This window comes from Capsicum annuum, chromosome 8, assembly GCF_002878395.1.
Source record: "Capsicum annuum cultivar UCD-10X-F1 chromosome 8, UCD10Xv1.1, whole genome shotgun sequence".
Taxonomy (NCBI): domain Eukaryota; kingdom Viridiplantae; phylum Streptophyta; class Magnoliopsida; order Solanales; family Solanaceae; genus Capsicum; species Capsicum annuum.
In genome coordinates, this window is record NC_061118.1 from 35,540,958 (window position 1) to 35,568,335 (window position 27,378).

At 38.2% G+C, this 27,378-nt stretch overlaps 2 protein-coding genes across 5 annotated transcripts; both read right to left on the reverse strand.

Annotated features, from left to right (window-relative positions):
- Positions 1-146: 146 nt before the first annotated feature.
- LOC107857201 (type III polyketide synthase A) lies at positions 147-2,324 on the reverse strand. Its single transcript, NM_001324743.1, has 2 exons — positions 1,969-2,324; positions 147-1,465 (listed from the first exon to the last, which is right to left on the reverse strand). The coding sequence occupies exons 1-2, from the start codon at positions 2,174-2,176 to the stop codon at positions 483-485; spliced, it is 1,191 nt and encodes a 396-aa protein (NP_001311672.1). The 5' UTR covers positions 2,177-2,324; the 3' UTR covers positions 147-482.
- A 1,732-nt stretch (positions 2,325-4,056) lies between these two features.
- Positions 4,057-26,093, reverse strand: LOC107844838 (probable helicase CHR10). 4 transcript variants are annotated; one of them, XM_047394335.1, is made up of 17 exons: positions 25,831-26,092; positions 24,709-24,716; positions 19,817-19,895; positions 19,564-19,718; positions 19,222-19,353; positions 16,584-16,761; positions 15,301-15,436; positions 15,019-15,136; positions 13,080-13,169; positions 12,785-12,892; positions 12,477-12,680; positions 11,556-11,681; positions 10,824-11,485; positions 10,420-10,565; positions 9,505-9,669; positions 4,755-4,869; positions 4,057-4,455 (listed from the first exon to the last, which is right to left on the reverse strand). In XM_047394335.1, the coding sequence occupies exons 1-17, from the start codon at positions 26,009-26,011 to the stop codon at positions 4,425-4,427; spliced, it is 2,634 nt and encodes an 877-aa protein (XP_047250291.1). In that variant the 5' UTR covers positions 26,012-26,092; the 3' UTR covers positions 4,057-4,424. The 4 variants fall into 4 exon arrangements, with proteins under 4 accessions (XP_047250291.1, XP_047250292.1, XP_016544671.2 ...); XM_047394336.1 differs by having other exon boundaries at positions 24,618-24,716; positions 25,831-25,966; XM_016689185.2 differs by lacking the exon at positions 4,755-4,869 and having other exon boundaries at positions 25,831-26,093.
- Between the last annotated feature and the right edge of the window lie 1,285 nt (positions 26,094-27,378).

The following is a 27,378-nucleotide window of genomic DNA, read 5'->3' on the forward strand; positions in this document are numbered from 1 at the left end:
GTAGGTATTTAGTGGAATTAGTCGAACTATTTATTGACTGTTGTTGGAGGTGATGACAAGCATTCCATGGAATAAGTCGAGGTATGCAGTAGCTGACTCGGACGCCATGATCATCAATCACGTGTTTATATATATTACGTTAGGTATGGGATGGTAATTTTAAGAAAAGGTGAGTAACATGTTGAAATTGATCAACTCAACAAGCATGTAAACATTGTTCACACTATTATTGGACAAACTTAACATCCTTTCTCCAAGAATAATATTCTTTCATTTGTCATGTAACATTCTCCTATAGTTCCAATACAACTTGCATGAGTTATGGAACTCATTTTCTTTCTTATTTTAGCTTCATGTAGAATGAAAATTAAAAAGTGAAACATCTTTGTTCTGTTCAAAGACAAAGACAGTACAAAGAAAATGAACAACCTAAAATACCTTAAACCACAAACATAATTAAACAGACATATGACATGACATTATTAGAGACTCCTAAGGAGTATGCCTTCAAAAGTAATGCCAGGACCAAATGCTAATGCAAGTCCCCATTCTTCACCACCATCTTTCTTATTCTGCAACTCTTGTCTCATATATTCAATCACATAGAATATAGTATTGCTACTCACATTCCCATAATCCATCAATGCCCTTCTGCTACAATCCAATTTCCCACTTTGTAACTTGAGTGTCCTTTCCAATCTGTCAAGTATAGCCGGTCCGCCGGGATGAACAGCCCAAAACAAGTCATTGTACTTGGTCTCCTTCAGTTGATCACCTTTTTCTATCAGTTTCTTGCAAAACTCCTCAATGTTGTCCTGGATTTTCTCAGGGAGGTCCCTGCCTAATTTGAAGTTTATCCCTTCTTCTGTAAGCCTCCCATCGATCACGTTCTTTGTTCCTGGCAAGAATTGCTGCAATGCAAAATTCAGTTCCATGAAAGGAGATTCTGTCCCAACAATTGGTTCTGTTCCAACTATGACAGCACCAGCGCCATCGCCAAAAAGTGCAGCGCCAACGAGATCGTATGGTCTAGCATTATTAGGTGGCCTAAAACCAAGAATTGTAGTTTCAGAAGTTGTCAACAGAACTCTGCTTCCTGGATTGTTTTCAGCTATATCTTTGGCAACTCTAAGTCCTGTGACACCACCATAACATCCCAAAAAGTAGAGCATTACGCGTCCAATGTCACTCCTCAATCCAAGCTCAGTAGCAAGGTGAAGATCACCTCCTGGTAAGCGTATTTCGCTTGATGAAACATAAACAATGTGAGTGATTTCATCAGTTGATCTTCCCCATTCCTTAATGCAAGCTAAGCTTGCTTGTTTTGCCATTTCAACAACTGCTGGATTCGCGATTTCTAGCCTTTGATTGATTGTTGGTGTGCCTTCAACCGCTAGTTCCGGATACTTGTCCAAAATTTCTTTTGACATTACTGTGTATCTTGTCTTCACAGTAGTAGTTTTGCCTACATACAAATAATCAAAAACAGGAACAACATGGAAATGGGACTAAAAATAATAATAAAGAAGAGCTCAGCTCATATACTCTGACATGTGGTAAAAAGAGATTTTGAACTATCAGGTCACCGAAATATATGTAACTTGAAAATAAGATAGTTAACCTGCTACAACATGTTACAATACATTAACAATGTAAAACTAGTTATGTTGTCAGTATATATAAGTAAAAATTCGTTAAAGAAAATGGGATTATAAGCATGAAGCGTTAATAGAAGTAATTTTTGTACTGAAGAAGAGTTCAACTCATATACTCTGACACAGTAAAGAAAATTGTGTACCATCAGGTCACCCAAAGATATGTTACTTGAAAATAAGATAGCAAAGCCTGTTGAAATAAGCTAATAGTGTAAATATTCGTTATGTTGTCAGTATATATAAGTTAAAAAAATTCGTCAAAGAAGATGGGATTACAAGCATGAAACACTAAATAGAAGTATTTTTTGCTTACAAAGGCGCTCCAATTTCTCCTTAATTGCCATATCTTGACAGTTGGTATCGCGCATGTAGCCTTCAACCAAGCAATCCTGAGGGACGAGTTGTGAAGGAAAAGCCTTGCCCATGGCAAGTATAGTGGCCTTTCCTGGAGTAGGAAGGCGTCGCGATGGTTGAAAAAAGTGGTTAGTTGCACCATCAACATTCTTGTTGTTCTCTGACATATTGCCTAAATTTGGAAACTAAGAGTATGTTAGATTCCTGTTGTTATGATGAATCTTTAGTATGAGATTGTTTCCAACATGTTGGATGATGAAGTATAAATGGAGAACTAAATATGTTGTTTGGAGAAAAGTTGGTATAATTGTGTTGAGAGAACTTATGGCATGACAAAATTTAAAACTAGCACATGCTTTAACAATGACGAAATTTTTTATATTTTATGATTGAGTTCTTGTGGATGGTTTGATTTGTGTGAAGATATAAATAAAATGTAAGCAATCTTTTTCCTTTCTTTCACCTGTTTTTTTTTTTTTTCTTTTTCTAATCCTTTCATGTTGTTGTAGATTGTCCACTTAGTCGTATTGTTCAAAGGTTAATTGTATTAATATCTATTTGTTAGTCTCCTTATTTTCATTTGCTAATGTTGTAATTCTCCTCCTGATATGTATAAGATTTGCATGGCGTTTACATGTACAGTAACGTTACATACCGTTGTATGTAACATGGCGTATAGAAATTGTATGTATACATGACGTATAGAAGTTACTATAATCAAAGTAAATGTCTGGCTCAATTCATCTAAAATCTCTTTTAGAAAAAAGGTTTATTTTAATTATCTAGGTTAAAAGGACTTGATGGGTCACCTCAGATGTCGGAAGAAAATTGTGTGTCAATTGTCAAATCGTTGGGTCTTTCTTTTTTTTTTTTTTTTTTTGCTAGAGTTGGATCAAACGGATTAAATTAAAGTGTGTTTTATTTTAAAAATTACTCATTTAACGTTGACTTGAGGCTTTCTATTAAAGGAGAGGTACACCGTACATAAATTTGACCTCAAAGTATAACACTGAGGGTAAATTTGCCCCCAAAGTATGAAGAAGGATATATTTAGCCAATTTTCAAAGTAGAGCAGTAAATTTGACCCCAAAGTATGACAGCGAGAGTAAATTAAATCCTAAAATATGACAAAGTGTATATCTGGTATATTTGACAAAGTCCTAATCAACTATCAAACATGATATTACTCGCACAATATCTTATACATGAATAATATTTTTCTTATCGAGCAACCAAACGACTCCTGAGTGTCAGTCAATGGTTATATGATGTATCTTTCATACACACATGTATTTAACTATTTATTGCTTAATCATATTTAACCTCCGAAATAGTTCTTGAAAATAAAAAGGATTATCAACTAACAGAGAGCATAATTATCTCTATAGCCAGAAATGGGGAGTGGATTGCTGTGGATATCCCTCCCTCCGCCTTCGACTTCATGGCTGGTGATGGTTATGAGGTTCGCTTGTTAATTATTTGCACCAGTTACCTCTTTATACACAATATTGTACTAGTATATGTCTAATTCTGTTTTATGGAGTTAGGCATGGAGCAATGGAAGAATACATTCAACAAAGGCACCAAGTGTTGTTGAAAGAGGATGACCAAAGGTACACATTGGCGTAATTCTCATTCAACAAAGGAATAGCAGACATACCTGATGAATTGGTGGATGAAACACACCCTTTACAATACAAACCTTTCGATAATTTTGGATTAGCCTGGTACCATCTCTCTGACGCTACGGATCACAGATTGAATGTAATGTCCTTTTAACTAAGTTTTCATAGTCTGGAAATATAGAACTTATAAGGAAAATACTCCCAAGACAAACTATGTAACAAGTCTGTGGAATTTCAATTATATAAGAATCCTTTGAATCCATCCCCTCAACTTAGACTTAGTTCATTCAAACCACCAGTCATTTATAGTTTGTTTAATGTAAACTAGTTCTCTATAGATTAAAACTAAACGTTCTCTAGATCTGATATCTCTGTCCCTGGCAGGTGACAAAAGAGAAGAAAATACCAATTCACACCAGGTGTTTTGCACGAAACCAAATTAATTAAGCATAGTTAAGTGGTAAGTTACAAATATTTACAAGGTAACTTGGTACAGCTGATTTGTACAAACAACTTCAAGACACCAAACCATTCATTAGCTTGTACAGAAACCTGGCAGCTGCTTTGACCATAACTTACTGCTTGAAAAACAAGAACTTCCACAAGGGTTGCTACATCAAATTATCAACGAGTACCTCACATCTTGATCAAAGGGAGATGGGTATTCTCCTTTTCGACATTCAGAATGCCCCGGACTGATCAACTTCATGCTGCATGAGGTTAAACTGCACTAAAGAGGCTGTTCCTGATTTTGTCCAATTGCTGATGGGGCATTGATGGTATCCATCTCTTAGCTCTGAGCTGCACGTCGGAAATAATACCTGCACACGTGAAATATAATGAATTATGCTTATGGAATCTGACGATGAATGTTTGTCTTGGTTTAGAGTTATAGTAGTTTAATATTTCAAACTAGAGCCAACTCAGAAAGTGGATCTTAGCTGCTCTTTCCCCTTTAGAGAAGAGGTAAACTACAAAGCCCTATTATGGGGCATGCTAAAGACACAAACATACAGGTATCAATAATACAAAATCTACTACAACAACCAACTTTTGTGAAGCATGCATGCACACATACAAACAGGATTAGATTTGCCGCACACACAACAGAGGAACTTACACAAAAATATTTATGCCGTGCAGAGCTGCATACTTCCGCAGCAGACGTTCAATGGTGTACCATTCTGACCTGTCAGAACCATCCTGATAACCGATTCTTGGCATATGGATTGATGCTTGAAATATCAAAAAGCATAAAATAAACGTTTCGGATATTGCAGCGGCAGAAAAAATTAAAGTTGCCATCAATGAGAATATTTGAGCACTTCCAAATGTAAACATGATAATAGATGGGCATGCACCATGTTAATAGCTAAGGAAACTTTTAAGCAAATGCTTTTGGCAGAACAATAAACTGGTAATATGCAAGCAATTACAGAAATTACTTGTATTTATTTCTACTAATAACTAATAGCTGTTGCAGGTTCAGACCTACGCGCCACATCAGCGCATGCACCCCCAAATCCCAAGAAATTCCTGAATAGGAATAACATAGCTCAGCATGTCTGGATGAGCAGATCAGATCAGCTTTTTCAAACTATATAAACATTGCTACAATAAGCTCTATATAAACATTACTAAAATAAGCTCACGAGTGTTGTCCGAAAATAACCATTGATGCTCTGATGAATAGGGGCTCTACTCCCTCCTATCTAAACAAAAAGTACTTGTTTTTACTTTACATGTTACTAAGAGAAGCTAGGTATGCACGTCGCTTGAGATGTTGAACAAGAAGGTTTCGATTTAAAATGAAATATTAAATGAACTTCAAGTAAAACATTGAATCCCTAAGGTGTATTCAAAAGAAAATCTTCAAATTCCAGTCACAAAGTTCCAACATCCACAAAGAATTTTTGCCAAGTGAAGTTCATGTCCAAACAACTTCGACTTGCACATATGTTCTTCCAGCTTCAATTTAAAATACTCTACTTTCTACTTCAACTCAAATATCGTCCAAACGCATACTTAGTGTCTTGTTATTTCAACACTTACTCTCTACCCACACCTTAAAATGCTAGTCATAATTAGCTTTTGTAGTGTCATCTGGGTCAATTTACCCACAGTGGAGGTGGACATGAACAACCACAAACAGTTATTGTGAATATAGAAATCTTAAATGTAAGTCCGTCTTCGTAAAAATGACCAGAGAAAAATCCCCTAAAAAGTATCCATCCAAATTGAATCAAACAAATTAGAAAATTTGAAATTGACCAAAAAATTGGAAAGAATTGGTCGTAACCAATAATATTTTTAATAAGATCACCTGAATCATCAATGATAAAGAGTGAAAATTGCATTTAATTTTGTTTTTCGGTTAAAATTCTTCCAAAGGTGTATTATTGCTACAATTTACTGTAACTAAAGTTATTTTGCAACTGTAAATATTACTTCGGTGGAAGTTTTTTTGGTACAGCCATTATTAAAATATACTCTTTTTATATATGTACAAGTTGGTGCCGAATAGTGCCACTAATCATTACTCAATTTTACTAGTATGCTTGAAATGTATACAAAACAACAAACCCAGTGTAATCCCATAAAATGGGGTCTGGGGTATGCTTGAAATGTATACTTAATAGAAAATTTTCTGATTTTATGAGAGTTTTAACTTTTAGCGTCATTACATATTTCACGGTTCCAAGGAACGAAATTAGCTTTGTCGAATTTTTTATTTTCATTTGTTCGTTTTTTAGGAACACATGTTTCATTTGTTCTCTATTCTTGTTTCGGAAAACACCTGAAATCTATTTCAGCATTTTGAACCTGCCTCCAAAAGACACTTAATTTTTGCCACTTAAATCACTTATTTTAGAATAACAAATGCAATTTTAGTATTTAAACTACCACCTGCTGGTACATCACCAATTTATTTGTCTGGCTTGACAGAGTAGTTATTATCGGAATGAAATGTACGTGAATAGAGCAATATGATGCAGAGAAGTCATATAGCCAACCCAGTTAATTTGGAATTGAGGCTTATACCCTGTTTAGCCAAGCTTTTCGGAGGCCAAAAAATGCTTCTTTTTTAAAAAAAAAAAAAAAAAAAAAAAAGAAATGCCCTTTTTCAAATAATGAGGTGGTTGGCCAAGCTTTTGGGAGAAAATAAGTATTACTGAAGAGTAGCTAAAGTTGTTTTTCCGATCTTAAAAAAGTAGTTTTCCCCGAAAGTAATCTTTTGGAAAACACTTTTGTGTAAAATACCCTTGGAAGCCTTCTCAGTAAAAAAAAAAATTCTCCTCAAAAAATACACTTGGAAGCAGTTCTAAAATCTTGAGCAAACACACCAATTGCTACTCAAAAGTGCTTTTTAAATTTATAGGCCAAACACACTGCTTCTAACCATAAAGTACTTTGAAAAGCGCTTTTGGAAAAAACACTTTTCAAAATAAGCTGATTTTAGAGATTTGGTCAAACAGACTATAGTTGATTGATTGATGTATAATCGTATGTACCACAGTACCAGAGGAGATCACATCAGCAGATACCACACCGTATCTTAAGAGATTTGGCCAAGTTTTCTCATCATAGCACAATGCAAAGTTATGTCCTCTTTCAAAGCCAATGACCTAAGTTACATCCTCCTATCATGATCTCGATTAAACTTAATGGAACAGTGTGCCATCTGAAATGGGTATCAGTCATTCTAAACTGAGACTCAGGTTAAACTCTGTTGCAACCTTATGGACTTAAGGGTAATGCATCCCGAGATCGACGCATCACGGGGAGCATGAAGAAGCATTGTGAACCACCAAATTCAAGAGGGAAAAAAAAGATTTTTATTTTTATTTATTTTTTAGGCACCCATCCCATAGTACCTCCTACCCCTTGGCTCATTCAACATGTTATATTTTACTCCTAAAGCCCATAACAGCTCAAATATTATACTTGGAGGAAAATTGAAAAATAAGGCCCCTCAAGGCAGTAAGAGCACAACTTGTGATGTTTGGGTTAGGCTCACATTATGAGTTTAAACCATGCCGTAGACAAAAGCTAGGCATTTAAGTGCACCCAGGAATGTGGCCTAGTGGTTCAATGAAGTTGGGTTGAGCATCATGAGGTCTCAAGTTCAATTCTTAACGAAGACAAACACCAGGTGATTTTTTCTCATTTGTTCCAGCCTTGGTGGATAGGGTTACCTGGTACCTGTTGCTGATGGGAGGTGGCAGGTATCGCGTGGGATTAGCCGAGGTACGTGCCAGCTGGCCCGGACACCACGGTTATTGTTAGAATATGAATAGGAATAGGAATAGCGTATAGAATACTACTTGGAAAAGGATTGTAACGTAATATCCTATTAGGAAAAGGACTGGAATGTAGTGTTTACTCAATGTAATAGTGTAGTTACAACAATTCAATAATATTTCTCTTATATTTTCTCACATGGTATCAGAGCTTCCACGATCTTGGCAAAGAATCAAAGAATTTCCGCTGCGACGGGCGGCTATAATCCATACGTGCCGCCCGTCTGGCCAATGATTATGTTACCAAATGTTGGGTCACTGACTCACTGTGTATCTTTCTAGGGACTATTTTCCCATACCTTTGCGTAGCACCATGCATCTGTCCGGTGACTACTTTTTCATATCTATTTTTCTTAGCCCCGTACTTCTTTTCGGTGACTATTTTCTCATATTTGATTTGCGTAGCACCGTGCATCTTTTCGGACTACTTTCTCATATCTGAGTTGCATAGCACTATGCATCTTTCTGGTGACTCAGATTTAATTTATGTAGTTCCGTACTTCTTTCCGTGACTCCTCAGATCTAATTTATGTAGGGTTGTACCATCATTCCGACCTTGCCCATATAATTTTTCTTTTTCAGTAGAGTCGTGCCATCATTCCAATCCTACCTATATAACTTCTCTTTTTCAGTAGGGTCGTGCCATCATTCTGACCCTGCCCATATAATTTCCCTTTTCCAGTAGGATCGTGTCGTCATTCCAACCCTACCCATATAATTTCTATTTCTCAATAAAATCGTGCCGTTATTCCGACCCTATCCATATTTCTCTTTTTCAATAGGGTCGTGTCATCATTCCGACCCTACCCATATAATTTTTTTCCTCAGATTGTAGTCACTTTTCAGCCATCAAATCTAATAATCTGGCGTGTAAGCATGTTTCGGCTAAGTTTTCGATGACTTTCTTGTTCAAGATCTACTCGTCTCTTGATTTCGAAATGATCCATATATTTTATACCAGTTTCCAATAAATTTCTAGTGACAAATCAACTTTTTAGTGATGTTTACTACTTTTCGGATCACTTTTTTAGTTCGTTTCTTTTCAAGTGAGGTTTCCTAGACGTCCAGAGCAGTCCTTATCAGTTCTCTTGCAGTTATCTTCACCAAGTTCCTCACCCTTCCTCGTGTTAATTACATCCATAACAAGCTTGGTACATATGTCTTCTATACACCAGCTTGAGGGGGAGTGTTAGAGTATGAGTAGGAATAGGAATAGCATATAGAATACTACTTGGAAAAGGATTGTAACGTAGTATCCTATTAGGAAAAGGATTGGAATGTAGTGTCTACTCAATGTAATAATGTAGTTACAACAATTCAATAATATTTTTCTCTTATATTTTCTCACAGTTATCAAAAAAGAAAAAGGGGCTAGGCATTTAAGTGGAGAAGAGTAAAGGGACAGGTCCATTCTCCAACAAGTGCACCAACTGGCTCTCAAATATTCTTGGTTATCAAGAAACAAAAGTGAAATTAGGAACTCAAATGCAGATCAAACAAAAACATAGAGAACTCAAACCACAAGCAAAACATAAGACACGTTTCTAGAAGCATGGAAATTGGAAATACCAGACTTCTGAGCAGCTGAATATGATGCTTTTGACAGACATCTCTCCAAGTCAGGGATGGAGATACTGCCGCGGGGGACTTTGCGCCTAGGGTTGTATGACTGCACAACAGCCAAAGCTACCCATTGAGGAGCATGAGGTGAATCACTGCCCTTACCTAGATCCTCTACATAACAATGATGGCATGCAGATATAACAAGAGAATTAATGAATTAATTAATTAAAGGTAAAGAATTAAGATTAATAAAAGAAATTTGACATGATTAAGTGGAACAGGGGGAGGAGAGTATGGGGAGGGATACAGAACGAGTATATGCTAGCAATAGTGCAGGTTATGGAAGCTACCAATCAACAGCAGCCCATGTGGAATCTATCATTTCTTTTCATTCTTCGCCAATTAGGATATCTATTTTTTTCCCTAGTCAAGACAAAGTCTACTGTGAAAAGCGTCTTCCCAAAAACCTCCACTTAAACTGGTGTAAACCCTCTTAATGTAGTGAGCATATCTACTACCATAACAAGCTATATCTTACAAAGGTTCCAAATCAACAAGTCGAGAGATAAGCAAACATTCCATGATGTCAAATTGATTAGCATGACTGACTCATCTACATATGCAGGAGAAAGTAATCAACTAGCTGAACTGCACACTTCTGAGTGCAAAATAATACTAAACTCCTGCATAGAAAGAAAGCATCCGTGTAAAGAGAACTAATCTAGAGGTAACTAAAGTGGAAGAAGTGTATATGCACATGCAACTCTTCTCTCATAAGCATCAAGCTACCTGAATAACACAATTCACTGATTAGCATAGAAAATTAACAAGCATAGGGCAAGTCAAAACCTTAAATAACAGTGTTCATGAGGTCACAGAAAACAAACAGATGACCTTTACTATTTAAAGCACCAAATTTACCTGTGATCTCTATAAGATGAAGATCGCCTAGACGAAGATCACCAAATTCAGAAGCTCGCTCATATGCTGCAGGTACACTAGCTGACAGTCTTGCCAATGCATCAAACATACCCCCATGACCCCAGTTTCCTGATGTATCAACACAGCTGCCAAAATTGATAAGTCAGAACATGCAATATACATGAAACTTTGTAAAGCTTGAGTGGTTTTAAGAAATTATCAAATGCAAGTATCCTCTGTTCATCTCGAAATTAATAATTTTAGTACTCATAAACACATCCAACCCAATAATGGAAAGCTTAAAACACGTGTGCAATTAAAACAGTAGCAAAAATGCTTTCTATAAAAGCTGGGATAAGCATCACAAGCTTGAATGGAAAAAGATAAAAGTGTTTTATATGCACCTGAATATAATGATCGGCTCTGATGGAGACACTTTAGAAGGACGGGTGCAGTCCCCGTAAACAAAGTGAACAGCTCCAGAATCAGAGATGATGTCAGTATCAGGAGCTGATACAGGATCTTTGACCGATAATGAGTGGTATCCAAGAGCTTCCCATTTTGACAATTTCTCCTCCTCTGCCTTTTTCTTTGCAGCTTCGGCTTTTAGATGCTTTTCTTCAGGCAAGCTTCTCCTATTTCCCAGCTCGAAAATTGGATTATGGTTGGTCTGTGATGCTTCCTTGAATTTCCCAACCCACTCGAGATATGAAGTTTCATCGAGAATGTGATCAAGCTTAATAGACTCTGGACCCCTTTTTGTGACAACATTAAACTCACCTAAAACGTTAGCGGGCTTAACCTCAAACTTGTCATCTCTGGCTGAACGTTCTTCGTTGCGAAACGCGATAATTGTTTCTGCCATTGTAGTCAATTCATTCCTATCAAATTTATCTGATTCTTCATTGGTTACTTCTGCAGGATCTAGCATATGCAAGCCAAGCATAACAGAGCGCAAGTCACCAGCTTCAGCTCCTGCCATCTCTTTCCCTTCCTGATCCAAGACATCATCTCCTACAATGTTGTGGCTAAGCTGTAACTTCCGTTGAGCTCTACGCATGATGACCTACAGAGTCACAACCTTCCTTTAGGGAACTAAATACCAACTTTGAAGTAGCTCTCAATCTTCATCTTACCTCCTCCACTGACTGCTCTGTGACTAAATTTATAGATAACACATGGTTTGTTTGACCAATTCGGTGAGCACGCTGCAAGGCCTGCTTGTCTACCTGGGGATTCCAATCTTGTTCATAAAATATGACCTACACCACCACAACTTGTCAAGGAGATGAAAGAAATGGATGCCCGATCAAAATAAGACAGGTTCAGATGATACTAACACCACTACACAGTGGCCAAAAGAAACAGGAATGACTATTTTGTGCCCTTGGAATCATACTTAAGAACTAAAGTATATTATTCAATTAACTTGTAAGAATTGTACTATTAAGCATTGCTAGGTCCAGAAGAATTATATATTCAATTAACTTGCAAGAATTGTACTATTAAGCATTGCTAGGTCCAGAAGAATTATATATTCAATTAACTTGCAAGAATTGTACTATTAAGCATTGCTAGGTCCAGTAGAATTATACTTCCTAACACATGCTCCACTTATCACCCAGTAGGTATCAACTGGCATCAATGTGATACATGTTGTCAACAAATAAGAGCTATCAGCATTTTTCCCTTGATGGTATCACTCATGAGTTAAAAGTCTCAATGATAATGATTAGGAAAAGAGAAATGCATCAATATCCATGAAGAAGATAATATTCTTAAACAAATTTGAGATCAAGCATTTAACCAGTTTAAATTTGAACTTCAACTGTTTGATGTTACCCATGCGTTACAATTTTACTTTCATTTATGATCCAAGTGTGCGTATCACTTCTTTCCACATACCAAGAGGAGAAAAAGTTGATGAAATGAGCACTCTTACTTGTACAATATATATTCGACAAACAATACTTGTACAATATGCGTATTAACCCAAGTATATAAGCTATACTATAACCAATTCGATAATAAAAGTTGGGCTAGTAATTGTCACTCACTGTATCAGCAGCCACAAGATTCAATCCAACTCCACCAGCTCTTGTTGAAATCAAGAAAACAAATGCTGCATTTTTTTCGGCTTCAAACTTCGATCTATTATTGACTGACTTGTGACTAAAGCTCCTGATTGCAGCAAAACGCTCTTCTGCGCGAATTGAACCATCAAGACGCTCATACGAATATTTCCTCAACTCCAGATAATCCTGCATAAGATTAAAAAGCAGAAGAACCATTTAACAGCAGGTTGAACTGTTCAAACATTTCTAATAGAGTTTTTGTAAAATAATACCAGCTTATAAACACTTACCTGCAGTATATCAAGTGTTTGAGTCATCTGAGAGAAAAGAAGAACCCTATGTCCACAAGCATGAAGTTTTTGAAGAAGATGATCCAAAATTAGCAGTTTGCCGCTAGCCTGACCAGTACTTGATGGTGAGAAAAGCATACCATGAACACGACATACTTTTTTGGGACTAACAGCTACATACTCTGAACTTGGTAACAGCCAGGTAGATCACAATTATTTAAGGTGCATATCCAGTGTGGAATCTACAGCCACAAAATTAAGAACAATGACAATTAGCAGAAAGCAGATACAGTACCTGAACTAGGTGCTCTCCCTCTTCATACGGTTCAGGTTCTATACCAGGAAAAAGGTAAGGATGACTACATGCTTTTCGTAGTTGAATTACCTGGAAGTCAATCTGCAGGTTAGTTTTAGGGAAGACACAAGCTGAGCTCCAACAAATAGATCTTCAAGTCCAAAGCATTTTTCTCACCCTTTAAAGCTAAAACAGATACTTAAGCATGACATTTATGAAAAATGAAGTGGAAGATGCTGAACCACAGAAAAGATACTTGGTGGAATATATGCAGATTCAACTTAGAAAGGATGCAAATATATTAAACAAGAATGCCAATAAGCTTCTCTTAATATGCAAACATATGTCCCAACAAGCTTCTGCTCTTTACTTCCAGCAGATAAGAATGCTAACTCTTAAAACATCAGTGGGAAAAAAAAGGCATAATCTTGAATCATCCAACAAAATGATTGGCCAAACCTAGCAATTAACTGAAAAGCATTGAAAATCCATGTTAAGGGCATTCTAAAATACCAACATGTAAGTTATCTCATTAATTATAAGGTATAATCAGTCACTTTATGTCATAGAGCCTGTTTGCTTAAGCTAATCGTAAATAACTAATAAGTTTTAAGTGTTGAAAAGTATTTTAAGTGTTGAAACTGAAGTTAGAAAATTAGCAGTCACGTGTTTGGATAAAGGTGTTGAAACTAATAATAAGCAGTAGATGTTTTGGTAAAAGATGTTGATGAGCTATTTTTTAATTAAATGACACAAATACCCTTAAATTTGTACAAATATTACAGTTCGTTTTTTGATAAGGACAAAATATTGCAAATTGAAAGTATCTTTTTAAAGAAAGGGAAAAACCACAAATATAGAATGAACATGAAGTTAGGGGTTTTGTTTTGGAATTCGAGAATTAAAAAAAGATATATTAAGGATAAAATAGTAAAAGTCTTAGTCTTAATCAAAGAGTGCTTATAAGTGAAAAGCCAAAAGTTAGGGGTGACCAACTTATATTTTCTATGTTGCTCAGACTCGTCAAAAATGTCAATGGGTGCGTGTCGGATTCGCCAAAATTAGTGTATTTTTGAAGAATCCAACACGGGTGCAGCATCAAAAATGAAGAGTCCGTGCAACTTAATATATTTTAGTTGATAAGCATGTTAGATGTTTACCGAATGCATAAATAAGCTAAAATGTGCATATAAGTCAATTTGACCAGCTTATAAGCTTAGCCGAACACCCTTAAAGTAACTTGTCCTACCGTCATGAAGCAGAAACCTACAACTGGATTACAAATATTAGAAGTTAGTTCATAATTACATGACAATTTTCTGTCTATCTATTTGCTGGTTTTTCAGTCTCGTGTTTCTGCACTTTCAGATTCAGTATCAACTAAAAATCATTTAACTTAAGGAGGATGTAAAACTACTCCTAAAAACTAAATATTTTACATGAGTATAACCCAATTCTTTTACAAGTAAACAAAAACTTGCCACATGTAACTGTTCCATATGTATTACTTATGGATTACTAATTGAACATCCTCTTGGCCAGAACCAAGACTCACAGCTTAATTCTTACCTCCAGTTATCAACCCAGCTTCATTTATTTCATACCTGCTAATAATCCTGGCAAGGATTTGGCATGTAGTCAAACTAAAAAAGAAGCTCTAGCTTCTCTAACTACTCGGGATGTATTAAACTAGAGACCACCACTTCAGTGAAAGTTTATCTGTCAAATGTCAATATCTCATTAAAGAGTATTCATAACCTTCAGAAGCTTTCTATAGCCACTCATAATGCATAATAAGAAACCTCTAGCTGTACTTTCCTATTGATACAAAAAAGTTCATTCGAAATTCACCACAAGATAAGAAGAAGTTAAAATCATCAATCTGTAAGCCATCAAACCCAAAATGAGAAACTCTTTGGCCAAAAAGATAGGTACATACAATATTCTGCAACGACCGAATATTGGGTGCTCCAGAAGCAAGTGCTAGCAGCTGAGTTAGCTCCTTCCTTAATATGGACATGTATACCTTCTTTTGCAGGGCCACCAATGGTGCCATCCTAGAACAAAAATTACTAACATATTAGCAACACTTCACAAAAGCAAGTACAAGAAAACCACATGATATACCGTTGACACCATCTAAAGCTGTCGTATCTTCTACCAGCTCTAATGAAACTTCTGCAGTCATATGACATTTTCCAAATGAGAGAGATGAACTTACACAGTAAGCTCAGTAAGAGGTGGCAGCACAAGTGTCCCTGACTCGATAAGCTGAGATTTAGTTCGTCGGAGCATAAAAGCCCCTATCACATATTTCAGAATTTTGAATTGTTCCTTAGCTTTGTCTGTATCAGGGACTTCTCATCGGAGCCATATCAGAGAAAACATAGGTGTGAGTCCATTGCTGTTGTGATATCATAAAAACAAGTAACATATGGCCATATCATTCGGGAATTAAAGAGATACTCCTACATGATTCAATGCAGTCTTGCGAAGTGGATTCAATCTTGTAATGTAAATTCTGAAGTCACACTTAAGATCTAAGGCAACATTCAGTAGCATTTTCATGTTGAAGAATTACTCTAAATTTTAACAATATCCCTTAGCCTCTAAACTTGATTCACAGTTGAAAAACTCCCATTTATAAAAATTGAAGGGACAAATGTCTTATGTTCCAAAAGAGTTACAGGAACAGTGTCCTTTTAACTGGAAAAACATATAACTGGACAAACAAATTCCAGAAAAGCCGTGGGCTTTTTCCGTGGGGTGTGGAGAAAGAAGAAGAACAATAAAGAATTCTTTTTCTCAGAAATATAAAAAAGTATGTTGCTTGTTACTAACACTTTTCTTTTCTTCCCAACCACTGCCACCAAATGCATAGCCTCCTCTTTTCCAGTAAGCACAACAAATTGTTAGAGATGTAGAGAGAAAGAGAGAAGAGGCATTGGCGTGATGTAAGGGTCTGCGTATTTTTCAATCAGATGATTCCACAATGCACCATGTTCAATCAACACTTTAAACATTTATTTTGAGCAGGAAAATGGTTGATATCCTTTCCACATCCATTTAACGGAGTGTAAGATATGGAAACTTGGCTTAATTCAACCCCAAAAGCTAGCTCACGGGGGGAGGATTGCCAAGTCTCAGGTAAGCAAACCAACAGTCCATTCCCCAACCAAAGTGGAATTCTAACCAACTCTAACACAGTAATATAGGTAGGCTGCTAAAGCCGTGGTCACTATCAAAAGGTAAAATCAGTCCCTAGAGCACAACATATCAGAACCACGACCAAAGATCATTGAAAGACCAAACTGAATTGGTTGTAGATTGTTCTCCAAATGCTATAAAATATCATAAACAAAACTACCAGTTGTCCAAATTAGGCCAGAAAATCATCAAGTTGCCTAAGAACTTCACCAATAAAATAAACACTGTCCAAAATTTCTGTGGTCATCTTTAAAGAAAACTGGAAACCTAATGTCTCAAGACAGGTGTAAGTATTACATGATGGATCTCCAGCTTCCTTGAATGTAGAAAGGAACAGCTCCAGTGTTCCAACAACTGCAGGCATACAAAAGTGCAAAAGAGCCCAAAGTTCTGAAAGGTTGTTTTGTATGGGTGTGCCAGTCATCAACAATTTCCTTGGAATAACAAAACGCTCTTTGAGCACATTATAGAGGACCTGGAAAGATTTCAAACAGTCAGCAAAACAAAAGATTTTTGCATTATAGGGTTCAAGACGAACTTCCAGTGATCATTGGAAATCAACTGCCTCCCCTCCCCCCCCACCCACACAACCCCCCTTCCAAAAGAAATAGTTCATTGTAATGAAAAAATTGCTCCAGAACCAAGAAATAGACATTGTCCCCTTTTTCAACTTTTTTGTCACTGTTGACCAGTTGGATCACTCGAGGGCAATTGTATTTCAGCGTTTTTTAATTTGAAAAATGAATTACCACTCAAACTTTCACCAAACTATTACCGTTCTCACTCCTCCATAACAACTTCTGAGAATCTCAGACTTTACCCTTTCAGTATATCTTCATTAATGACAAAATCATTCAGACATACTAATACGGATTTCAAGAGTCATGATTGCATTATCACATGATATTAGAATCTACAAAGGGAAATAGATAATCAAAAAACAGTTCTAGAAATGCCCTTGCAGTGTCTATGAAAGCTGGAGGAATAACTTTATTTTTCAAGGTAATAACGATATTGAAGACGTATCAGATTACCTTTCAAGAGGAAAGTAACTTCAGTCAAGAACTGGGAAGTTCAGAAAAAGACTGATAATATCTTCTTCTCTTAAGCGGTAGATTATAATATGTAAGAAAAATGATTCACTCCTAAAACAGATAATCCCTAACCATACATTTTCTGTTATAATAATCATATTTATCCAGACATGTGGTAAGATGGCAGGATACTATCACATCTTTATTAGAATGCTAGGTAAACCCTTGTTCGATCACACACTCAATTAATACAAATTTAAAGGTAATCTACAGGATTAACTTTATTCACCTTGACCACAGATCATCAGTGCATAAGTTGTCAATATTGTAGCTTACCACTTTTAGACATCGTACATACAACAGCAGCTACGCATCGATGCCATACTGGTTGGGGTTAGCTATATGAATCTCCAATAACCATTCAGCTCGGTTTGAACATGCTTATGCCAATAGTCAGAGAAGCACATATACCACCCATTCTTATTGTTTTGTTTTGAGGTGACCGGCTTTTGGCTACTAATGAGTACAGACATACAGGGGCTTGTTCTCTATTTCTGGGCACATAAAGGATGAAGGTTGTTAAGTATTCCACGTTGGTGAGGAATGGGTTGTTATCTCCTTATATGGTCTTGGGCAATCCTCGGCTCTTGTGCTACTTTTGGTTGGTGAGGTGCCTGACTGTTTGCTTTTTGCGGATGATGTGGTCTTGATTGATGAGACACGTAGTGGAGTTAATGCTAAATTGGAGGTTTGGAGGCAAACCCTTGAGTCTAAAGGGTTTAGGTTGATTAGGTCCAAGACGGAATATTTGGAGTGTAAGTTGAGCGAGGTGTCTCATGAGTCCGATATGGTGGTTAAGCTTGATACTCATTCTATCAATAAGAGAGAGTTTCAAGTATCTGGGATCTATGATTTAGGAAAATGGAGAGATTGACAAAGATCTCACTCATCGGATTGAGGTAGGGTGGATGAAAAGGAGGCTCGCCTCCGAAATCTTGTGTGACAAGAAGGTCCCTCCTAAACTTAAAGACAAGTTCTACAGAGTGGTGGTTAGATCGGTTTTATTGTATGGGACGGAGTGCTGGCCTATTCCACACCCAGAAGATGAAGGTGGTGGAAACAAAAATGCTTCGGTGGATGTGCGGGTGCACTAGGAAAGATAGGATTAGAAATGAGGTTATTCGAAATAAGGTAGGAGTGGCTTCGGTGGAAGCCAAGATGAAGGAAATGAGGTTGAGATGGTTTGGTCATGTGATGAGGAGGGACACGGATGCCCCAGTGCGGAGATGTGAGAGGTTGGTTAGAGATGGTTTCACGCGAGGTAGAGATAGACTGAAGAAATATTGGAGGGAGGTGATTGGACATGACATGGAGCAGCTTCAGCTTACCGAGGACATAACCCTAGAAAGGAAGTTGTGGAGGAGGCGGATTAGGGTAGAAGTAAATATGAGTTTCGGTTGTTTCTTTTGATGTATTACTTGGTGTCTCTAGCTTATGGTATTATAGGATATTGTTGATTTATATTATATCTTGTTCTTTTACTATTTCCTTGTCCGGATTGTTTTATTGTGAGCCGGAGGTCTATCGAAAACAGTCTCTACCTCACATCTGAGGTAGTGGTATGGACTCCGTACACTTACCCTCCTAGACCCCACTTGGTGGGAATATACTGGTTATGTTGTTGTGTTGTTGTTGTTGTATGGATTGGGAAAATTATGGCTATAGGAGATTCTTGAATTATATGTATAGAATGGGATTTCAAGGCAAAATAACCTATATAAGAGAAAAGATTTCCTCTTGACTTCAAGCTGGGGAAGGCTAGTTCAAGAACTAGTTGTGATATCTCAAGGAATTTCAGGCATACATTCATCTTCAAAAAAAAAAAAGGATTCCAGACATACACTAGATGGATTCTTGAGCCTTTGTGCTTCGTCAATTATTGCATAACGCCATGGAACTTGGGATAGAAAATCTTCATCAAGTAATACTATGTCGTAAGTTGTCAAGAGCACATCCAAAGGTAGCGATTTTGCCTGTAAGAAATGAGGAAATTCAAGGTAAGATAAATAACAAAAAAATTGATAGTTCTTGAAGAGAAAAAACGTGTAAAGTCCCAGTAATGCCTTTAGGTGTCCAAATATAGCTTTTATAGATGTATACAAAGAGCCTACTGAAAATTAAATTTGATTCTCTGTAAAGACACGCTTTAGCAATTTGAAGTGTGTCTACAATCCAACACTTACATCAGACGCCTCCGTGTTCATATGCTCATATAGCTTCCTACGTAAGTTGCGCCGATGCTCCTTTTCTCCAGTATAGGATAGCACTCTCAAATTTGGGGCAAAACTGGCCATCTCAGACATCCAACCATCTGTCACGCTAAGAGGACAGAGTACCACTGCAACAGTTTGCAAGAGCTAAGCATAGATTGTTAACCTAAGACGTCTTTCAGCTACTATTTCTTATTAGATCAAAATTACAGTTCTTCCAACTCACAGAATGGTCCAGGAGTCTTTAGATTGACTTTCATATAACTCAGCAATGATATAGCTTGCAAAGTCTTCCCCAACCCCATCTGCCAATAAACCATTAATACCAAAGAAAATATCAAGACACTAGCCATTGACTACAAATTCGCTACTTAACAAATCACTGCTTCTTGAACCAGTAAGAGATACTGCATTGCCCAACCTAGATAAGCTTGAGGAACGAGAGTCAAGTAGGCAAAACATTTCTGCCTAGAAAAGACCACTTAGTTTTCACCTATGTTTCATTTAGTCAAGGCTCCAAATCTTCCAATCAATATGAAGTTCTCTTACGGGTTTAAATCTTTGTCTAAAAAGCAGTCATGGACATCGCCAGAATTCAAAGTATACAGAAGGAAGATGGTACCAAGAAAAATAAAGAACTTACTTGGTGACAGATTAAGGCATAAGTTGCAATCCAATTTAATTTACCAAAACAAATTTAATTACTTGCTGCAGAAAATTCTATTATGATCCATAAAAGCACGAGAAATAGAAAACTTATAGAAAGTTCTAAAAAGGGAACTTGTTTAATGTTGTGCACAATTGTGTGTATTTTTGAACTTCTCCTTAATCTTCTTAACATTTTTCCATCAAAGTCTCAAGATTTTCACATGATCTTTGGTCAAGATGCTTCGAACAAAATTCAGAGTCATAATGTGCTATATGGATCCTTCATTTGCCTTGACAGCCCCACGTAGAATGACTGCTAAGAAGAATGGCTAATTCATGCGGTGCCCATACAAAATAGGTGTTAAATGCCTCGCAGAGACAATCAGCTTCGATTTTTTTAATTCTGGATATGTTCTAGAATATTAGTTTTCAAGGAATAACAAAATTCCATTGCAAGTATTTATCCTAGGTAAACTAGTTCATTGACATATCACCACAGGCAATTTTTAATGATTTGGGGAAAGGGAAATATCCTAGGGAACAAAAAGATCAGATTAGGTCTCTACCTCACAATGGGATGGGACATTGTCCTCAGAAGGATGCCTAATAATTAGGAGTTGGGTAGGGTGATTTCTTTTTACAATTTACTGGGAACTTTTGGTGTTTTAATGGAAGGAGTGGATAGACTCTGGTGAAATGAGCGTAGTAGTGGTGTTTATAGCGTGAATTCAGCTTATAAAGACCTAAATCTAACAAGCCATGAGATTGAGGAGTGGCCATGGAAGTAGATCTGGAAGTCTAAGATACCATTAGAGGTTTCACGCTTTGTTTGGCTTCTGGCAAGAGAAGCAGTCCTCACAAAGGATAACCTTTTGAGAAGAGGGATGATCATCAGCTCCACATGTTGTCTATGTGAGGATACTGATGAAACAGTAAAACAGTTATTCCTCCATTGCAATATAACAAGTTTACTTTGGAGAATGTTCTTGGCTCTCAGATGAATCACAAGAATAATGCCTGGAAACATTACAACAGCATTAGCAACCTGGGAAGAAGCAGGATGGGAGGCTAGAGACAGAGAAGCTTGGAGAATTGTTCCAGATTGTATATGATGGACAACATGGAAAGAAAGAAATTCCAGATGTTGTGAAAATAGGAGCATCTCTGTTCAGCAGATAAAAATGAATTGTATTTTGCTCTTTAGTTTTTGGTGTGAACAGTCTTATTCAGGAGAAACTGTTGATATTCTAGAAGCACTAGATTCCATCTAGGAGAGTAGAATAGCTTCAGTTACCTAGAGTTTTTTTTTTGCTGTAAATATGGGAGGACAACCTGTGTACTGTTTTGTTTTTGATCATATATATGATATACAAAGTTCTTTTCGTAGTAGGTTGGCCAAAACTCAGATTGATTTTTTGCTGCTTAAGAAGGGGGATAGATCTCTGTGTAAGGACTGTAAGGTCATTCCGAGTGAGAACCTTGCGACCCAGCATAGACTTCTGGTAATGGACTTGGTTATTAAGAGGAGCAAGAAGAGTAGGGGTGGGGAGGGCAGGCCTAGAGTTAGGTGGGGTGGCCTAACTCCGGTCAGTGCTTTGGAGATAGGGGCAAGGTTGGAGGGGATGGGGGCGTAGGAATGTAGAGGGGACGTGGATAGTATGTGGGATAGGGCTGCGGGTTGCATCAAAGAGGCGGCTACAGAGTAAGGATGAAGAGGAGAACCGGGTGAACGGGGAGGAGTATAAGTTAGCTAGGAAGGAGGCCAAGTTAGCAGTTACGGCGGCTAAGAGCAGCTTTTGAGAGATTGTATTCGGGATTAGAGGAGAGAGGCGAGGAAGGGAGATTGTTTAGGCTTGCTAAAGCTAGGGAGCGCAAGGGTCGGGATCTGGACCAAGTGAAGTGTATTAAGGGAGAGGATGGCAGAGTATTGGTGGAGGACGTGCTTATTAAGAAGAGGTGGCAGTCATATTTTCATAAGCTCTTGAATGACGAGGGGAACAGAGGCATTGTGTTAGGGGAGTTGGAGCACACTGAGGAATCTCGCGATTTTGGCTTTTGTCGGCGTTTTAGGGTGGATGAGGTATGTGAGGCTATTCGCAAGATGCAAAGGGTAGGGCGAGGGGGCCCGATGAGATTCCGGTGGACTTTTGGAAGTTCACGAGCGGGGCAGGGTTGAGGTGGCTCACCAATTTGTTTAACAACATTTTCAAGTCCGCTAAGATGCCCGAGGCGTGGAGATGGTGCACGATGATTCCTTTATATAAGAACAAGGGTGACATTCAGAGTTGCAACAACTACCGTGGTATTAAGTTGTTGAGTCACACGATGAAGATTTGGGAGAGGGTGGTGGAGCGGAGGTTGAGGAAGGTAGTATCTATTTCGGAGAATCAATTTGGATTTATGCCTGATCGCTCGACGACGAAGGCAATTCACCTTGTGCAGAGGGTGGTAAAGTAGTATCGAGAGAGGAGGAGGGATCTTCACATGGTGTTTATCGACTTGGAAAAGGCGTATGACAAAGTCTCTAGAGAGGTTCTTTGGAAATGCTTGGAGGCAAAGGGGGTACCAGTGGCGTACATACGATCGATTAAGGACATGTATGACGGGGCGAAGACCCGAGTAAGAACGATGGGAGGAGATTCTGAGCATTTCCCGGTCTTGACAGCACCAGGGATCGGCTCTTAGTTTGTTTTTATTCGTCTTGGTGATAGATGTGTTGACGCGGAGTATTCAAAGAGAGGTGCCTTGGTGTATGCTTTTTGCGGATGATGTAGTGTTGATTGATGAGTCGCGTTGAGGTGTTAATGATAAGTTGGAGGTTTGGAGACAAACCTTGGAATCTAAAGGATTCAAATTGAGTAGGACCAAAACAGAGTACTTGGAGTGCAAGTTTAGTGACTCGAGGCGAGAGGAAGGGAAGGTAGTGAAGTTGGATTCGCAGGTGGTTTGTAAGAGAGATAGTTTTAGGTATCTTGGGTCTATGATTCAGGGAGATGGAGAGATTGATGTGGATGTCTCTCACCGTATTAGGGCAGGTTGGATGAAATGGAGGCTTGCTTAGGGGATTTTATGCGATAAGAAGGTGCCCCTCAAGCTCAAAGGCAAATTCTATAAGGCTGCGATCCGGTAGGCTATGTTGTATGGGGCGGAGTGTTGGCCTGTTAAGAACTCTCACGTTCAAAAGTTGAAGGTGGCAGAAATAAGGCTGTTGCGTTGGATGTGTGGATTCACGAGGGCTGACAAGGTTAGGAATGAGATTATTCGGGAGAAGGCGGCAGTGGCGTCGGTGAAAGATAAGATGCGGGAAGTGAGGTTGAGATGGTTTAGCCATGTGATGAGAAGGGGCACGGATGCCCCTGTTCGTAGGTGTGAGAGGTTGGCCTTGGATGGTTTCAAGCGGGGAAGGGATAGACCGAAGAAGTACCGGAGAGAAGTAAGTAGACGTGACATGGAGCATTTACAGCTTTCTGAGGACATGACCCTTGATAGAAAAGTATGGAGGAAAAGCATTAGGGTAGAAGGCTAAGGTGGGTGGTCGAGTCGTAGTCTGTAGTTAGGAGGGTATGGTGTAGCTTGGTTGGTAGGTCTAAGGGTGGAGGAGGGGGGGTCCATTGTCTGTTTGTGTACTTTATTGTTACAACAACAACAACAAACCCAGTTTATTCCCACATAGTAAGGTCTGGGGAGGGTAAGATGTACGCAGTCCTTACCACTATCTCCAGAGAAGTAGCAAGGCTGTTTCTGATAGTGTACTTTATTGTTGTGTTATTTTATTCCTGTTGCACGCTTTTGAAGTTTTTGTCCTTTGTCCTTTTGTCTTGAGTCAGGGGTCTATCGAAAACAGCCTCTCTACTTCCCCGGAGATAGTGGTATGAACTGCGTACATTTTACCCTCCCCAGACCCCACTAAGTGCGAATATACTGGGTTTGCTGTTGTTGTATATGATATACAGAGTTACCAGTTTCAAAAAAAAAAAAGGAAAAAGGTATCTACTTCACAAGGGAAATAACATAGTTCCACCAAACATTATGCTTTCACCTAAATATTTTTGTGAAGTATAATATTGAGAAGAAAGGCTGAAGAATCTTAAAATTATTCCAATAACTTTTTTTTCTCTTTGCCTTTATCCATTGTCACTGCTAAGTGCTTAAGATAATTTCAGGTTTCAGCCGCAAAAGTTCGAAAACTGAAGTCCCTATAAATCTCTCTTCAAATGTGCTCATCACTGCTTCAATATAACAACAGAAAGACCAGCATTTCTTATACAACCATATCTCACAAATCCAACAAACCATTCCGATATAACTGCATTCACCTCAAAGAGAAACATAACAAAAAATCCAAACAACAAACATGAAAATATCGCACGTGTTCACACCTCAATAACGTCTTTGATTTTTGACTCATCATCATAAGAAGATAAATTTAAAAAATTAATTAAATGCTGGTCTTAATGTTGGCAGTGATACCTCATCCCCTGTAACAAAAAAAAAAACGATAAAATCATTGTTTATGTCAGAGTAGACTAATCAATTATAGAAATAAATACTCCCTCCGTCCCAAAAACATGGATATTCGACTCATTTATTAGTCAGTGTTATCTCACACATAAAAAGTGGCAGTAATACTCTATAAATCCAAAGTCTAAGTTTATTCAAAAGACTAGCAGTGCAATCCAATTTGAGACTTGATAGAAGTAGTAAGCATCATCTTTCGATTAAATTATAGCCTCCTCATTGAGGAAACACCTCAAAATAAAATGCAATACAAAAAAATAATGCAATTTCACTCACTTACTTTTTTTGCACTCCCTCCTTTCACTTTTACTTGTCACATTTCACTTATCGAATTTCACTTATCCATAGTCAAAGTGTATTAACCTCAACCAATATTTTAAGATGTATCAAATTTACCACTTTTTTTATGGTATTGATTTGAGAAAAATGCACTTATAATAAGTTTATTGAATTAATATAAGAGAAAATACCCAATTACCCCATGAACTATACCCAAAAAGGTTATGACACACCTCAACTTAAAGGGGGTCCTATTACCCCCAACTAATTAAAAGTGTAATTTTGACACTCTTAGTGCCTACGTGGTGCCTACATAGCACACGCGTGTGCCTACATGGACACTTCAGTGTGTTGTGACACGTATGTGCCATATAGGCACCACGTAGATACTAATGGTGTCAAAATTACATTTTTAATTAGTTCGGGTAATAGGACCCCTTTAAGTTGAGGTGTGTCATAGCCTTCTTGGTATAGTTCAGGGGTAATGGCGTATTATCTCTTAATATAATTCAATTAAGCTCAAAAGTTAGTCAAAGACGGACAAGTAAAAGTGAACGAACGTACTAATGACCTACAATTTCGTTCACTTTCTTTGTAGTTTTCGAACATCAAAATGTTCAATTTAAAATATTGAATTAATATAATTCAATTTAGCTTGAAAATTAGTCAAATTGACTCTGTAAAGCAGAAGGCGAAACATGACAAGTAAAAGTGAACGGAACTACTAATGACCTACAAATTCGTTCACTTTCTTTGTAGTTTTCAAACATTCAAATTTATACAGGGAGACAGTACCGAGAATGACGTTGACGCCGAGACAGTATCTTCGGACGAGCCATGAAACCCCTTCAATTTGGTGAGGTTTCAGAGTCGCTTTGACTTCCAAGTCAACGGAATTGACCGGCGAGTCATCGGCGTCTGAATCGACGGCGTAGACAAACTTCGCCGCGGCAATTAATCTCTGCTCGTAATTCATCGGCAAAAAAATCGCTAAAGCAATTTGGAGGGCGGTGCTGAAAAATGAAAATTACAACTACAGTTTGATTTTATTTGTTTATTTTTTTTAAGAGCCAAAATATTTATTCAAACCCCGGGAGACGTGCGCGGGGAGCGCTAATTTACCAGAATGCCCTCAAACGGAAAAATACCCCAAAAAAAAAAAAAAAAAAAAAAAAATAAGGGGTACCAAATTTCGAAGAAAGTAAATAATCTCCATTATTTTTATTTGTTCTATTTGATTGGCCACGAGCATGGGCGGAGGAGGGGGTCCCGGGCGAGGGCGTGGCCCTGAGTCTGGTGGGGGGGGGGGGTCTCATGCTCAGGCGTGACCACGAGCCTGGGTAGAGGAGAGCCTGGGCGGGGGAGGGTTCTCGGGCCCGGGCATGGACCCGAGTTTGGGTGGGAGAGGGGTCCTGGTCTCGGGCGTGGACCCGAGTCTAGGTGGAGGAAGGAGCTTCCCGGGCTCGGGCATGGCCCCGAGCCTGGGCGGAAGAGGGGCAGTCCTGGGCTCAGCCGACCCTAATCCTGGGCGAAGGAGGGGTGGTCACGGGCTCGCCTGAGCCTGGGCGGGAAGGGGGTCCCGGGCTCAGGCGTGGCGCCGGAGCCTGGGCGTGAAAGGGAGAGGTTCTGAAACAATAAAACTTGGAAGGCACGAGATCAGTCCAAAGCAGTCCACAAAATGGCCAAAACCAAGTGCCTCTTTTGAGATCTAGTCTCGGGCAACTACAACAACACAAGGACACAATAACAACACGATATTGAGGTGTATTGACACCTATTTTGCAGCCGAACAACAAACCAACAAGAAGATTATAAAATGGAAACAACAATAAGTTGAACAACAACAATAAGAAGCCTCACATGGATTACACTAAAACAAAAGGAACAAAACAAGATTAAAATAAAGTAAAGGGATAGATAGATAGACCACACGAAGGTATAATCTTAAGAACCCAAAAATGGACACTCTTGAACCCTTAACACTACACACAACAATAAACCTATCTCTTAGAAAAATATAAGAGGGGAGTCCACCACTCAAGCACCGATGTTTCCATGCAATACACGAAATCCACACTAGTTAGTGTCCTAGTTTCGGGTGGGCACTCCTCAAGAACAAGAGAGAGCCTGTTACAAGTGTTCTACACTCAAAAATATCATCAAAAACTAATCAAAGAAACCCTACATGGTTCTATTTATATCCTATTACAAATAAAAGGCAAAAAAGACCCCTTAAAGACTTAGGTACCCATTAAGTGTAATATGTTAGCTGATTTTTAGTGCATTTAGGTTCCCTTTTGCACTTCAATTGCATACACCAAGTCTCGGACCCAACATGCACTC

What these genes read in the sequence shown, in the direction of transcription:
- LOC107857201 (NM_001324743.1), bottom strand. Translation starts at nt 2,176, where the DNA reads ATGTCAGAGAACAACAAGAATGTTGATGGTGCAACTAACCACTTTTTT. An exon ending in GGAGAAATTGGAGCGCCTTT is followed by an intron (nt 1,466 to 1,968) that starts GTAAGCAAAAAA and finishes ATTTGTATGTAG; the next exon opens with GCAAAACTACTACTGTGAAG.
- LOC107844838 (XM_047394335.1), bottom strand. Translation starts at nt 26,011, where the DNA reads ATGAATTACGAGCAGAGATTAATTGCCGCGGCGAAGTTTGTCTACGCC. An exon ending in GAGCCGATCATTATATTCAG is followed by an intron (nt 10,566 to 10,823) that starts GTGCATATAAAA and finishes CAATTTTGGCAG; the next exon opens with CTGTGTTGATACATCAGGAA. An exon ending in CACGGCATAAATATTTTTGT is followed by an intron (nt 4,456 to 4,754) that starts GTAAGTTCCTCT and finishes TCACGTGTGCAG; the next exon opens with GTATTATTTCCGACGTGCAG.